We start from the raw sequence: 15,938 nt of genomic DNA, 5'->3' as shown, positions 1-15,938 counted from the left end.
GGTGGACTCGACACCTCCAGCTACGGGTGATTCTCTGCACTGTCACACCAGGCATTTTGGCTGCTGCTTAAAACCGAGGTGTGTGCAGTGACAGTGTGCCCAGTCCTTGAGCACAGGACTCAGAAGCAAGCCCTCCAGCTCATTTAGGAATGGCATTGATCGGTTTTCAAATTTAATCTCACATCTTTTAGCCTTCAGGGAGGTTAAAACGGGAATCCTCTGGGCTCCATCTGAGATGCAGAGAGATCCCAGTGCTGCAGCTCTCTAGAAGCTGGTTGCAATGCTCTGAGCACAAGCTACGGCTGAAAGCTCACCGGCTGGCGCTTGCCTGCACAGTCATTGCACAGCTAGTCAGCAGTTTCTGCCTTGCAAAAAGTGCTGTAGGACAGAGAGATTCATAGATTTTAAGGCCAGAAGAGATCACTGTGATGAATGAGTCTGCCCTCTTGCATAACACAGGCCATGGGGCTTCCATGAGTCATATTTTGCTTTGAGTCCAAGTTGTGGTTGAACTAAAGCGTGTTTTTAAAAAGAATACCCAACTTTGGTGTAAAAGTTTCCAGTGTAGTAAGATGTTCAGACAAAGTTCAACTAAGAAGAACATCCCAAAACGTTTCAGCTGTCTCCAGAAATTACCAAATGAGGGAGGGTGTTACTTTGGAGTTTGAGAGGTTTGTAATCTCATTAATGGATGCTCCTTTGCCATTTCTTCCCATGGGGACCCCGGTACGGTTTTGCACGGTGGGTGCCTGCATTGGTGTAGCCAGGCTTGAAGAGACCAGCCCTTCGCACTTTTCCCTCTCTCTCCTCACCTGCTGCTGCGTTTGGCCCTTGCTCTTGCATAGTAAGCTTCATAAGATTTCGGTTTCAGCTCCAGTGCTTTAGTAGCAAATTCCTCCGCCATTCCAAAATCCTGTCATTACAATAGGTGTGCAGATAAGTAATTGAATAGATATAGAAATAAAAATATATACAGTTTGGGAAGAAAACAAACTTAACATGGACTTTTTTTTTTTTTTGCACGTACCACGGAAAACTTGATGGTACTGGAATGTTTCACATGGATTCAACATTGTTTACAGCCAGAGAGCTACAACGGCACGTCCAAAGGCTCGAAGCCCTCTTGTAATGCCCGATGCTGTCGGCACCCCCAGAGGCCAGCGTGCTGCTGGCTCCATTCTCGTTGATTGTGTCCCCAACAAGTGCATGCAATCCCTCTCCAACAACCTACAGTCTTGAGGAAACATCTGGTCTCGCAGAGGCTGGAATGTAATCTCACGAAGGATTTTTTTTCCATAGTTGAAAGCAATAGGAAACCTTTCCCACGCCCTCTACTTCCCACTCTGCAACACACTGACATACTTCGAAGGGGCTGAATAAAACTGCACATGAAGGAAGGGACTATGGTATCTCAGTAGCTACAAACAGGACTTGCCTGGCAAAGGTGTCCTACCAGTGCCACCCATTCCACTGCTCCTTGCCTCTCCCCTACACCTCACCTGGGAGACTAGTTTGGGAGTGGGGAGGGAGAGGGCGACCGCAGGGGATGGAGACTGCTCTGGGTGCTTTTGAGTGGCAGTGCCACGAGATCAGGCTATCAGCTATGGTTCAGACCTGAGGGCCGTCCTCCCTTGCCTTGTCCTGAATGCTTCACATACCTCTAAGCTCAGCTGAAGCTCAGCACTTGTGAAGGAGACCTATTCCCCGTGGAGGAGCTTTCATTTCACAACCAAACATTGTTTTGGATTGCTGACTTGGGCTATGACCCTGAGCAGTTCTCGGAGAAAGGACTGAAGAGTACTCCTGATTTGTTCAAAAACTCTACTTAAGCAAACTCTTGCTCAGGCCCTGCCCGGGGAAGCTCATACTTTTGTTTGTACCTTCAGTAGCAGTTACTGAAGAGATACTGTCCAATAGTGTAAACTGGGAATGTAGGCAAGAGGTAGGTACCTTTATGGTCTCGTCTATAGGCATGAGAACTGCAGGAGCAATTACAACCCTCTGAAATTTTCTACCACAAAACCTGGGATTCCCCAGTTAACAATAAACCAAAAATCTTGTCCTTACAAGCGCAGGCTTAGCTGTCAGTTGGCTCATTTAAAAAGAAGTTTCACACTTTTCCTACAAACTGTGGTGTCTCTTCACCAGCATTAAGATTTGACTTCCACTGCTTTACATCTTTCTCCCTCACAGCTTAAAGAAATGAAGGTGTCACAAAAAGCCCTTCCCCTCCAGTGTAATCTTCACTGGCTCATGGCCTCGGTGGAGATTTCACTTTTCGAGTCTATGGAGACTTTAAGTTGTAGAGGTGAAAGCCTCTGCACAGAGAGCAAGGGGGAGGTGGCACCGGCCTGCTGGGAGAACAGACATGCTGCAGGAGTTGGTCGCTAGATGCTGCTGGATGGGAGCGGGGAGAGTGACAGTGATCTGGCAGTTCTGGGAGGAGAGGGAGTATGTGGGGGTGTTTCTGGATGAGTCACTGCCCTGGGGAAGTGCTAGCCCCCTAAGCATATGCTCCTTCATTTTAAATTAATTAGTATTCAAAGGAGCACATCTCCTGGCTCCTCCCTCACTGCTGCCCTAGAAATCTGGAAAATGCCTCCACCCCCAATTCACATCATCATCAAAAGGGAGTAATAAAAAATTCAAAAAGCTATAAACATAGCAATGAATTTTTAATCATCAGAAATGCATATTAAATCATTACTTCTTTTGAATTATAAAATGTCAATGCTCTGTGAAGGACAACCAGGTTACACAGAGGAGAGATCTCGGAGGGCAAAGCACGACTAGAGGATGGACGTGTCTCTGTGCAGAGGCAGAAAGCTGGCAGTTTGTGCTTAAGGCCGCGAAGAGGGGGGAGACTTACGTTCATTTTCCTTCGACATCGGGAGAGGTTGAGGAGGAGTGACACCTTCAGCTCACGGAAGGTTTTCAGGTCTTCTCCAAACCCTTCCCTGGGGAATTTTTTCAAAGCATACTGGTAGCGCTGGGCAGCCTCTTTCACTTTACCTTTCTAATAGAAGGAGAACACATCAAAACGCATCCTTTACTTTGCTGCAGAGAACTCACTCACCAGCCCCACGAACGTTTTAGATGGTTAAGGTGACATGACTTCACTATTTAGCTCTTTTCTAGAAAGGAAAGCCAGAACATTTGATCAAGGGAACATCTGATCTGGAAATGCAGATGCCCTGTGCAAGTTGAGTTCTCCCACTTCGTACAGAGTCGTCACGCTACAGTGGGAAACACAACAGAAATGGTATTTACTTGATACAACTCCATCTGGTCTCTGGATGGATGGTCTTTTGAGCTGGGTGATCAGTAACCCATTTCTGGAGAATATCCTACACTCAAAGTTTAATAAGCACCAGGGAGGGTAAAGAATATGAAGTGTGGGACTTTGGGTGGAGTTCCTGGGGCTCAGAGAAGCCTCTGCAATAGCACAGATAGATGTTATGGCACTGATGGGGCTCTGAAGTTGGACAAACAGGTTGAGATTCATCTCCCTGGACTTTAGATGTCTAAAAATTAGGTGTCTACATCTAAGCCTATCAACTGGGTTCCTTTTATAGTTATTGGGACGCAGCAGTCACCTTCAAAGGGTGACTCATGTTTGCTATTTTGGGCACCTATTTTTGGGATGGGATGATCTGCGCCCTGGAGGGGGGCAGCCACGGCAGCTAGGGTGAAAGAAAGAGGGCAAAATGGGATCTAGGACGCATGCAACTCATGATGACCCAGACATAAATTTTGCAGCTACGAATAGTAAGCTTTAAAACCTTGTAGACTCAGGTTTCTCAGCTGTATCATGTATCTCTGGCAGATAACTCCAGTTACAATGCCAGCTTTGCATATTTTCTGCTTCACCCTTAGAGCCCAACAGTGAATCATTGTTGTACTTGCACATTTTGTGTGTGTGTGCAAATCTCCAGGTTTTAAAGATCGGCTTAAAATAAACACAGAGCAAAAAAGACTCTCTAACTGCAATGGTGGAATGTCTCCCATGGGCTAAAGGACATGACAAAGCCATCTGTGTCCTGACAATCTGTTTTCATTGCAAAAAGTTTCTTTCACGAGTTTTTCTGGGATATACTCTCTTGTTGCCTTGTTCCACAGCAGTGAGCCTGCTAGGTAATGACAGTGTTGCCAGATCTGATGCAATGACATCAGCACTCTGAATCTCTGTAAAACACTTGGGTTCTGGTGTTTTCAAAGAGGAAATGAAGTGCTGGCTCAAATCCAGAATGCAGAGAGACTTGGCTTTGCTTCAGCTTCGTTTGGCAATCAATCCCCCCTCCCCAACCCCACTAACCAAAACCAAACAGTCTGCAACACAAGGAATGCTGCGAGCAGTAGCTTTTACTTGCCACAGGTTAAGGCAGCAGCATTGCTCAGTCAAAACCTCATACAAAGTCATCCTGCAAGCTGCATCTGTTCAACTTTTCCAAAAACACTCTTCTCACCTTATAAAACATGTCTCCCTCCTCCATCAGCTTGCTCAACAGGATGATCATGATGTCTGGTTTGGAGGTTGCCATCGCCCATGTTGCTGGACCTGTAGTGTACAGGATGCATGATGGGTAAAAAACTCATACAATGCAAGGGTGGTAGGAAGCTGGGTGGAAAAAATATCCTGGGGTGGGAATTTCTGCTGGAGAGAACAACTTGGCATGGTCAAAGGGCAGAGCGCTCCAAATGATTGAGCTGGCAATTCCTCTCACACTTAAATTAACGTCATCCACATTGCAATGGTTTTCCTTTGCAGTCATTAAGGCTAAGCCTAATCACCACCACCACCACCACCAAGATGGTCTGGGAAATGATGGGAGCCATTTCCACAAGAGGGCAGTGCTGATTGTGGAACCAGCTGGGGTGGGGGAAACAAAACATATTTAAAAGGAAAAATCAGAGTGGTTACATAAAAGCATTTCTAAATTAAAATCTCTGCAAGTGTACTAGGAAATCTGCAGTTCGACTGTCGATAGGCGTTTTGTGTTTAAGTGGATTGTGATTTCCAACTTCACAAGATGTGAAATACTAGAGTAGAAAATCCATTAAGGTGGAAAATACGACGAAGGAAAGGTTGTGTCTAAGTGCTGCTGGTGCCGAAGCTGTCCGTTGGGCTGGGGACACGCTGGCTCTGCGCAGGGGGTCCGCCCATGCAGAGCCAGTTTTTATGTCAAGGACTAATATTGGGAGGGAAGGGATGGCGAAAATTTAGGGACAACTCATTAGTGTGGGTGAAGAATAAGTCAACAATATTCTATAAGTAGATTCAGTACATTTTGGGGGAAGGAGGTTAGTTTTTGAGTTCAAGTTATTCTCTGCAACAGTCATTAAAAAATTATTTGAAGGTGAGGTAAATTAAAAGATTAGAGGTGTTGGGGACGCATGCAGGCTAAATCAAACAGGAGAAAGCAAGGCTGACAAAGCTATCAGATCGAAGCTGATGCTGACAGCAATGAGATATACCTCGTGGGCGACTCGGTAACGTCTGACAACCTTCAAAGAAAGGAGAAAACAAAAAGTTGTAGGAGAGAGGGGGAAAAAAAAATGGATGAAGGTGAAAAAAAAAAAAAGAAAGGAAAAAAGCAGCTGTGAGAGGCAGGCAGCAAAGAAGCCAATGCACCAGCAAAATCCCCTTTCACAGGAAAACGTAACGTGAGCAGCTGTGTGGCGCAGTGCAGGTAACACTAAGATCTGAAAGCATACACAGAGCAAGTGAATGCAGCAGCTCACAGCAATGCATGGACATAGTACGTTTGTCGACTCAGACTAGTAAAGATAGAAAAAGCATTACCAGAGGAAAGACCTTGCCAAAGAAACAGTTGTTTATTGATTAACTTTGCTAAGTAATACGACAGCAAAAAAAATATTCCCCATTTTAATAAAGAGAACAAGGCAGCCATGACTCGCCGGCTGCTTTCGGAGTACGAAGCAGCAGCTGGGGCTCAGGCTGCCTCTGTGTTACACTCAGATTTTCTAGGAAGCCAGCCCCACTGCTCGGAGTCCAGCCTAAGCACAGAGCCGACAGCGGATTGTCCCCTGGTCCCTACCTATCTTTGCTCCTTTCTTCAGGAGAGTGACGACGACCGAGGTGTTGCGGCACCCCACTGCCCTGTCGAGGGGGCGCATCCCGCTGTAGTCAACGTGCTCAATCATGGCCCCATGGTCCACCAGAAACTGAACCTGCAACAAAAAGCACAACAGTCAGTTCTGCTCCTGGGCGAGACCTTCGCACACCGCTGGGGATATACAACCAGCAAAAACTTGCTCTGCTCCGCTGCGTGGGCTAAAACCACCTCTATAGGGTCTGAGGGGACATCAGTCTCATGTGCTATACTCTGGGGAAGCGCCTGCACGTATGGAGGGCCAGGACTCTCCATGCTTATGGCTACATCAAGCTGAACCGTACTATTTTAAGGCTTTTACACCAATTGCCTGTTTTCTTTTTTTTAAATTTTTTTTTTTTTTTTTAAATTTTCATCTAGGTTGGAAAAGCCCTTGAAGCTCCTCCAGTCCAACCATGAACCTCACCCTGACCGTTCCCAACTCCACCAGATCCCTCAGCGCTGGGTCAACCCGACTCTTCAACCCCTCCAGGGATGGGGACTCCCCCCCTGCCCTGGGCAGCCCATTCCAACGCCCAACAACCCCTTCTGCAAAGAAATCCTTCCTAAGAGCCAGTCTGACCCTGCCCTGGCGCAGCTTGAGGCCATTCCCTCTTGTCCTGCTGCTGGTTCCTTGGCTCAAGAGACTCATCCCCCCTCTCTGCACCCTCCTTTCAGGGAGTTGGAGAGGGCCAGGAGGTCTCCCCTCAGCCTCCTCTTCTCCAGACTAAACCCCCCCAGTTCCCTCAGCCGCTCTTCGGCACGTATTACAGGCCACTCACCACCTCTGCATCGCCGTAGAAAGCTGCCAGGTCCAGCGGAGTGCGTCCGTTTTTATCCGCGTGGTCGGTGGCAGCTCCGTTCTCCACCAGGGAACGCACCACGGCGAGATGTCCCTTCAGACAGGCCCAGCTGAGGGCTGTCAAGCCCTCCTTGTCCATTAGAGAAATGGAGGCACCTGAAAGAACAAGTGTCAGTTCACTTGAGGGCTCTCTGCTGTCGAGCACTACGATACAACAAACCACCCACTTAGCAATGAAAGCTTATTTTTAGAGAGCTATTTACATAATTATTAATTACTTTATTAACATTTCTCCCACCACAGATCCCCACCCTCCATGGCAACTTCAAATGCACTGATAGGAACTGTGGCAAATGAGTTTATTCACACCAAGCTGCAAACTTTTTCGCACCTAGCTCTGTAGGCTTTTCTGGCAAACATCTTCTGAGCAGCAGGGTGGATTTGACATCCCTCATCTGAGACATCAATCTTCCTTTTTAACTGTGTTTTTTTTGTTTGTTTTTTAATCAAAATCCCATTCCAGCCTGTGTGAGTCAGAGATGAAGACCATTTTGCTGTTTCAGCAGGTCATGGTGTACCAAGGGGAACTAAGTCAATTCAGCTCCGTTCTTCTAAAAAAGCACATATTTTCCCCTCTTCATTCCCCTCCCCTTTACCCAAATCGACACAATTTCCAGCAGTATTTCTCCCTGAACTTTACCCAATATAAATACAGCGTTGTGGGATAAACTACTGCCAACTGCAAGCCAAGGAGAGAGGGACTTGACATTTTCTTGGATGAAGAAATCGCGCTGCCATACCAACGGGTCAGTATTGCTTCATATGGCATATGGATGCGCATATGAGATCTGAACAGCAGCATTAAGTGAACACTCCTCTTCGTGGCATGAAGACAACTCCTGTTGCCATGGCACAGGCAGGGCTCTGGCTCTCGAGCGTGCAGAACAGATTCGTATCAGCTCTGCTCCTCTGAGGAACTGCGGGTACCTGCGGGATGCTCCTGCCAGCAGGCTGCGATGAATTGCTGCTGCAGTATTTTTCTCCTGTAGGTAAACTCTAAACCGCCCAGCATGAGATCTTCACTGGCTCCAGAAAGCTCACCAAGTGGGGGAGTAATGTGAATTTCCTGAACCTTCCCGTTCACCCCAGCTGACGTATCCCCCGGTTAGCACACATCGCCCAGATGATAAGCAAACTGATAAGCGTTCCAGCTTGCACAACTTTTTGTTTGCGGAGGAGCACAACACATGAACATTTGCTTGGGATACGTTCAGAAACCTCCGCCCAGAGCTCTCAGCACAGCCACAGCATCCTGCTCGCCGCGTGCCCGCGAACTGCAGCGTGGAGTGCCAGCGAGGGAGGTGGCAAACGATGGCTGGGGCAATCTGGTGTGCCAAGGAGGGACACTGGCTGCAAATGTACAAGCTAAGGGATGACAACATAAACTCCCAACATCTTGCCAGCCTTCTCTCACGTTGCCCACGCTGCACCCAGGAGCCCTTCTGAAGCTCTGTGAAAGCCCTCCAGATGATCCTCAACTGACCTAAGGCCAACTTCTGCTCAGCAAACAAGATAAAGCCTCGTTTAATACCTTCTTATTTGTACCAACTACTTTCTTGCAATCAAACCATCAAAGTCCTCTCTTATGTTTTCCCTCTGACTCCTCTGGAGCAGGTGAAAAAGCTGCAATAAGAGGGAAGACTGGAAAGCCACATCGTCACTCAACCTTCCCACTCTTCTCCCAGTCCAGCAGAAGAGGCACACCACAGGGTGACAGGCACAGGCTTCAAGGTATCACTGCAGCAATGCAAGCTGAAGGTCTAAGCGAGCGGACAATGTGCACTGCTTCAGAAATGCCAAAACACTGCTCCGAGGCAGGCTGGGCACGACCTCCGCAGAAGCGTCGAGCTCCTGACGCAGACGTGGCTCCCAGCAGACCCTCTGCTTGACTCTGAAGGCATCTTTCGCTCCTTCGGGGATCTCTGACCTACTCAGCATTAAGGCAGTCAAATGTGAAACAAACTGATGGTTTCGAGGGCAAGTGGCTTAAGGTGACCTCACGGGACTGATCCCTGCTGCAGTGGGAAACATTTTGTCTGGGTAAACCCAGCTTGGTTCTGGGAAGGGCTGGGCTGCTCCTTCCCTAAAGCAATTAACTGGCTAAATGCACGAGTTTATGATTTAATGTTATCCAGTAGGTACACAACAATGAACCAGTGTCATGGTTTTGGCTGGGATAGAGTTAATTTTCTTCCCAGTAGCTGGTACAGTGCTATGTTTTGGATTCTGTGTAAGAATAATGTTGATAACACAGGGATGTTTTAGTTGTTGCTAAGTAGCGCTTACCCTAAGTTAAGGACTTTTCAGTTTCCTGTGCTCTGCCAGGGAGGAGGTACACAAGAAGCTGGCCAGGAGAGCTGACCCGAACTAGCCAAAGGGCTATTCCATACCATAGGGCGTCATGCCCAGTATAGAAACTGGGGGGAGTTGGCTGGGAGGGGCCGATCCCTGCTCAGGCATCGGTCAGCGGGTGGGGAGCAACTGCATTGTGCATCGCTTGTGTTTTCTGGGGTTTTATTTCTCTTTTTGCTCTATTAATTTTCATTATTATTATTATTAAAATGTAGTCATTAAAATGTTCTTATCTCAACCCATGAGTTTTACTTTTTTTTTTTTTCCCCCCAGATTCTCCTCCCATCCCACTGTGGGGGAGGAGCGACCGAGCGGCTGCGTGGTGCTTAGTTGCTGGCTGGAATTAAACCACAGCAGCCAGCTAGAGAAAAGAAAAAACAACTGACACTTGGAGCATCAAAAAGCAGCAGGGAGTGGCCAGGATGGTCGGACCCTTTCTGTACAGAGGCTGCACCCAAAGCTGTGGTGCCCAGGCAGGGTTTGCCCCCACGGGGACAAGGCTCAGTGTGTCAGAGGCACAAAAGAGACAGCAAGGAGCAGCATCCACATGTACCATGGACCCCAAGGTGGCAAAAGCATAGAGGGATTGATTTTTGCAGGAAAACGAGTTTCAGAATCAAGCTGTCTCCAAACAGAATGAGCATCAAGATTTATTTTGCTTTGTGTAACACAGACCCATATAAATATCACCTTTAGCAGAGCTGCTACCAGGAAAGTTTAATTCACCGTTCACATGTCCGTAGTTACCTCTGGGTGTTAAGTGAGAGCAGTAGGTAACTCTAAAAATTTGGATTTCAAATTGATTGATGATTGCAACTTGGTTAATAAAAAGTGTTTACAAACGCTGACTGTGTTAATCAAGTACAGTCAAATGAGATTTGCTTTGCAACACACTAATTAATGCTTATGGCTTATGATTCACACACTTCGATTTTAATGAAACACTGAACAGGATTGTCAAAGCCATTTTAATTAAAATACACCATATATCACTGTACTCTGCCCAGGCTTGAGCTAACTTCTCAGGACCATGTGTTATAGCATATTTAGTGGAGTTTATTAAGCTATTTAGAAGAATGGACCTTTTAAAGTAAAGAAGATTTTCAAATTTTGACTTCTTGAGCTCTCAGTGTCCAAAGAGCCAAGGAAACATTACGAGCATTTGCTGGTGATCCCATAGCCAAAATCAGATTATCTGGTATTTTCATCCTCCACTGAAACAGTCAGTCTTAAGCAACATGCACAGTTCTCAAGTCTGGCATTTTAAGCCTTTTACACAGATTCAGTCAAGCTGCAAAGGAGGCCACGCTACAACTCAAACATGGAGAGCGTTAAATATGAAATTTTTAAAAAAACAGAACACCAGAGAAGAATTAGTTCGTAAGAAACTCATGTCTCAAACTGATCTCTGACACATCCCTACGCAGGTTACAGCACTGAACAGCAAGGATCCCACTGGCCTGTGGCACAGGACAGACAGACAATGAGAAACTTGTTCTTGGAAGCCTGGCAATTTTACAGTGAAAAAATGTTCTTACAACTACTACGTAAAATATTCAAGTGTCTCACATTTTGGCTAAGAGGTCAGACACAGTCACTTACGATACGAAGAAAATATCCCTTCCCAAAGAGGGATCTTACCTGAAATAAAAATATCAAATAACAATACAAGAATTAAAAGCTATTTCTAGCCAAAAAATAATGGAAAATTACCCAAACCAACCAACCAACCAACCAATGGCTATTTGTCCAAAAAAAAAAAAAAAAAGCAATCTCTAAGGAACTACAGAAGTAAGAAATAATCGTGTTCACACAGGTTGCAGGCAGCGTTTTGTTCTGACTCACCTCAAACACGTACAGCAGAAATGAGTAAAACTGAAACATGTTCCTGTTGACTGAGTAACTCCTAGTGAAGGAGAGTTATTAGACACTAAAAGTACTGAGCAAAGTCAATCTGTGAGTGCAAAGCTGAAGAGCAGACTACCTTCAATTCTGTTTTATTGTCAACAAATACACCAAATCCTTGCCTGTGCCAGGGCCTTACCTTCCTGATGATGGTGTCAAAAATGTGGGCAACAATACTAGAGCTAAAAATGGAAGTGTTAAAATGTGTCCCAAACTCTGGTCCTGTGGTTGAGTCTTGCCTGCCTCATCCATGGTAATGTTGATGGTTCAATCACATCACTTGGTGATTTTTTTTTTGTCTAAGGGGAAAGCTCCAAGCACGGTTCAAGGGCATATTCTTAACTCAATGCTCAAAGCACCTGTGATATGTTATTTTCTAACTCAAACGTGTGGTTTTGAAGCTGTGAGCACCAAACACAGACAACAAAACTAACAGCCAAGATTAACGCTATGACTACTCTAGTCTTGTTTCTCCAATAAATTGGACACAGTGCTGAGAACCTCTCCCACCACCCGATCCAGCGGTGGGATTACAATCCCCACCCTGACATTACAAACTCCAGCTGTGCAGGAGACAGTGCAGTGGGACTCGCCGTGGCTGGTCTCCAACACACTTCCAAGCACGTGCTCTAACCTTGTGCAAGCAGGAACTCCACTGTGCCCAGATGTCCCTCAGATGCAGCCATCATCAGCGGCGTCCGCCCTTGCTTGTCTGCCATGTTCACATCAGCGCCGTGCGTGAGCAAGAGATCTACGATCTGCAACACACAAAGTGAGAACACACGTTGTATGTAGAGACCCAGCTGGGAACACATGTTGTATGTAGAGACCCAGCTGGGAAGAAACCAGAGCCAAGGAAGAGCAGAGCGGTCACCATGTCTTGAAACCTCACCCCCCAAGGCATGGTGCCTCGGGGGTTACTGCTGCAAGATCAGGGCATAGGAGAAGCAACGGAGGTACAAGGACAGGAAAAATGGCCTTTTAAGTCAAGAGCATCCCATTTACCTCCCCGACGGTGAGATAACACAGCACTTAAGCAAGAGTTGTCTGTAGTCAGCAAGAGCTGGGGGTGTTTGAAGCATCAATGTCACCAGTTCTCACTCTGATCATTACCCAGAAGAGTTGGAGTTTGTCTTCACCTGTATTTCAGCAAGATGGAAGGGATGGCCTTGACACAACATTTCAGGCCATCCCGGTGGCATGAGGAACCCGCTCACCTGCCAGTGGCCCTGTCTCACAGCGCTGAAGAGGGGAACGACCCCGCGGCGGTTGGGTTGTGCCACCGCGGCACCCTGCTCCAGGAGGAGCCGGCAGACTTCCAGCTTCCCCCGCCCGGCCGCCGCCGTCAGAGCTGGAGGAGAGAGAAAAGCATTGAAGGGAAAGAGCCACACACTCCATGGAGCTTTTTCCCATCTGGAGATAGGTCTTTCTGCTGGATACCAAAGCGATGGTGCCTGAAACGCCAAACGTATCTTACAGCAGGCAAAATAAACACAGAAAATGGGCTGGATCAGTACAGTTCTAGCTCTTACTTGCCATTTTAATTTACTTCAAAGGTCAACTCTTCCATGAAAAGATCTCATAATGTCACAGAAAGAGTCTGATTGGGACAATCAGCTTCTATTATTGTCTGCAAGTTGCAGTGAAACTGGATGAGAACCGCAGTAAGCATAAAATAATCTACAGGCGTGTGACTGAGGTCCAAGGTGTTGCTGCAAAGAAATGTAGAGCCTTGTCACATGAAACCTTCACCATTTCTCCCTGTGCCTCCTGCAGGTTTCCCTACTGCAAAAGCCACAGGCTGCAAGACTGAGTGTGTCTTAGTAGGGGCACAACGTCCAGAGAAAACACAGGTCTTTAGGTATGTGTTGTCTTGACAAAATCTTCTGCAACCTGTCCTTGACTCATTCCACCCTGACTACAACAGAGGGATCAAGCCGGAGGCACTGACAGATCCCTGCCAGGCACTGGATGTCAGTCAGATTTGTGGCTTTTCTCTGTCCAAACAAGCACAGAGCAGCATAATTCAGATGGAGGACTTGTATTGTTAATATCCCACTTTAGCCTGTAGATCTCTGAAACCAGGGAAACAACTGGAAAGCAAAAATGGCAAGAATATCTTCACCTGTTCTCCAAGGAAAATGCTAATTCTGGGCTTTGTTTCTGGCCAGACTGATCTGACCATCAAGGGTGTTTGTGTAAAACCAAAATTACCTCTCGTTTCCAGTATTACAGATGCTCACAGTATTACAGGTGGGTGGAAGTAACACCTGACAGTTCTTTCCCTCACAAAACGTGCTCTGTTACCTCAGAAAGTATGGCTGGGTTAGAAAAAACACATTCAATCTGAAAATAGTTCCAAGTGCAGGACCTGCCTTTGACTCGTCTTTGGTATTAATTTTAGACTTTTCAGTTCCTCCCTTCTCTCCCTAACTTTCTGTGCACTTCAGCACAGCTCCTCTGGCTCGATGCTCTGCTGCTTCTGGTAGGAGTTTGAGCAGAAGGTGGGAGTCTATTTCTAACTGACGTAGCTTGTTTTTTCTTTGAAGTACATTTCTGTGGGATGGTTGATTACGAGGTGTTGATGGGTTTCCAACTGCAACACTGTTAATGTTGGGGGATTTAATTAATTCTCTATTCTGTTCCACATTATGGTTGAGTTCTCTTCTCTTGGGGTTGAGAGACACCAAGAGTTAAAAGAAAAATCATCTTGCTGCCACAAGCAGAACATACTGCAAAATCTATAATCAGATCCATGTGGGTTTTAAACGTAAGCTACAAATATAGAAGGAGGACTGTGTGTAATGTGCACGGCAGAGGGATCGGTATGCAGGGCTTTGGGTTCTATTTCTAAACCTGCCTGCACTTGAAATGCTGCAGGTTAATTTGAGGTATTTCACGTCAAAATGACTTATGTTTGCAACAATGAAAATACTGTAAAACACCAAAGTGTTTGGTGTTCACCATGAAATGTTCTTTGGAAAAGACTTTACTGAAGCAGGACGGTTTGGTCCGTGGCCATACTCCACTCTGCCTTGCAATCCACTCTGCCTGGACTGACATGTCTTTTTGCTACTCTGTCCCTCAGGGTCAAAGCAACTGGTGTGGGCGTGTAGCTCCAGCCTGTCCTTTGCAGCTCCAACTCAACGGCAGCTCAAAAGCTTTTGTGCTACTGAGCACTCAGACCTTGCTGCTTCAGGAAGGTTCCACATTGATGACCTGGATTTGCTGCCTGCTGAGGAGAGAAACCCATCTAAGCTTGTCTTGTATAATGCACAGATATCTAAGCATCTATCTTCAGAAATGGAGAAACCCTCCGAGGGATGAAAGGAGCTGAGTCCAGCTGGACCCCAGGAGACCAATTCACTGAGGTACACCCAGACTTCATCAGTGTCTGTATTTGAACAGAAGGTTGGACTAGATAACCCACCGTGGTCCCTCCAGCTGCAGTGAGCTGGGTACTCTGCTGCTGCTCAGAATACAGGTGCCTCACCCCCGTCTCTCCAGCCTTCTAATCAAAGTGGCTTCCGACATCCCCAAGCTCCAGCTCCACTGCTGGTCACCTCAAGCCCAGAGCGCTCTCCTGTGCCTGCTGTCCAACTGTCCAAGCCCAAAAGCTCAATTAAATTACTTTAGGAAAAATTCTAGAAGTACCTGCTTATTTAAACCTTTTAGCACTCTGTAGATGGACTTACCAAGTGGTTTCTGACATCACCAATGTGCCTTACAAGAGCCATTAGTCTCCAAAAAACCCACAACACAAGGTAAAGCTGCGTCTGTGTGTTGAAAGGAGATTGGAAAAGCCAAGGAAAGGTAATGAGAGGAAATGAGAGAAATGGAAATGGTTTTGTTTGAAGTTTTACTGTCTGCCAGAGAGCTCCTGTGGCCCAGCATGAGCAAGGCGAGTCCACCAAGCTCAGCCGAGGAGCAGCGACCAGGATCCTGGGCTGGAAAACAGGAACATTCATTTTGCAGCTTTTCCATGAGGACGTAGTGCCAGGAGAACAACTCACCGTGCAATAACAAAGTCTTGGCATAAATGCCATAAAACAGTTGCTGCATTTCTCAAAACACAGCTCAAAACAAAACCTGAGACAAGTTTCAGGTGTGGACGTGCCCCCCTCCGTCAGCGAGCAACGTCAGACAAGCCACAGTCTCCAACACCAGGGATCTGCAACGGCACATTCTGCCTCTGCTGTTGTGCAGAGCATGTCTGTTTTCCTAGAGAAAAAACAACTTTATCTGGAGAAGGAATCATTAAATTGCTCCTATACGGCACATGTATCTGCTTCACAGCCTGGCAGCAAGACAAATGCAGTTTGATGGAGTCGTTCTTTGCACCTCCAACTCTGATGGAGTTATTACAAGTGACTCAGATACTTTTGTGCTGGGTTTTGATATTAGTCTTGTCCCAGAGGGAAATATTCCATCTGGAGTTGGCTATAGTGTGCTGTCAGCAATTCCTAAACTTATGATGTAACTTGGCACTGCCATTTGGATGATATCAGGCTGATATCACTAAGCCAGGCAGTCAGCTCTGCTCTGTGGAAGATTAGATACACAAGCAACAAGTATCAAAAAAGACATGATTCAGATTTTTAGAGCAGATTGCTATTTTTAGGTGGAAACCAGCATTTCTCTTCAAATTGATCTAAACTTGCCATTTACTTCTGGGAAAATAATAACAAAACAATGTGAAAGGCAGT

At 46.4% G+C, this 15,938-nt stretch overlaps 1 protein-coding gene across 12 annotated transcripts in view; it reads right to left on the bottom strand.

The window, feature by feature from the left end:
- The window catches only part of TANC2 (tetratricopeptide repeat, ankyrin repeat and coiled-coil containing 2), a 291,017-nt gene that overhangs the window by 9,011 nt on the left and 266,068 nt on the right, over window positions 1–15,938 (bottom strand). For 10 of the 12 annotated variants that reach the window (XM_074849345.1, XM_074849347.1, XM_074849351.1 and 7 more), the window contains 8 exons: window positions 12,450–12,583; window positions 11,867–11,990; window positions 6,896–7,071; window positions 6,060–6,192; window positions 5,476–5,505; window positions 4,467–4,558; window positions 2,870–3,016; window positions 813–913 (listed from right to left, as the gene is read on the bottom strand). In XM_074849345.1, coding sequence (XP_074705446.1) covers window positions 813–913; window positions 2,870–3,016; window positions 4,467–4,558; window positions 5,476–5,505; window positions 6,060–6,192; window positions 6,896–7,071; window positions 11,867–11,990; window positions 12,450–12,583 — 937 coding nt within the window. The remainder of the gene's footprint in view (window positions 1–812; window positions 914–2,869; window positions 3,017–4,466; window positions 4,559–5,475; window positions 5,506–6,059; window positions 6,193–6,895; window positions 7,072–11,866; window positions 11,991–12,449; window positions 12,584–15,938) is intronic. The other 2 variants (XM_074849348.1, XM_074849349.1) reach the window with 1 other exon arrangement.

The sequence above is a fragment of the Strix aluco genome, chromosome 24 (genome assembly GCF_031877795.1).
Source record: "Strix aluco isolate bStrAlu1 chromosome 24, bStrAlu1.hap1, whole genome shotgun sequence".
NCBI lineage: Eukaryota > Metazoa > Chordata > Aves > Strigiformes > Strigidae > Strix > Strix aluco.
Note: the sequence above shows the minus strand (reverse complement) of the source record. Positions and strands in the feature narration are given on the sequence as shown.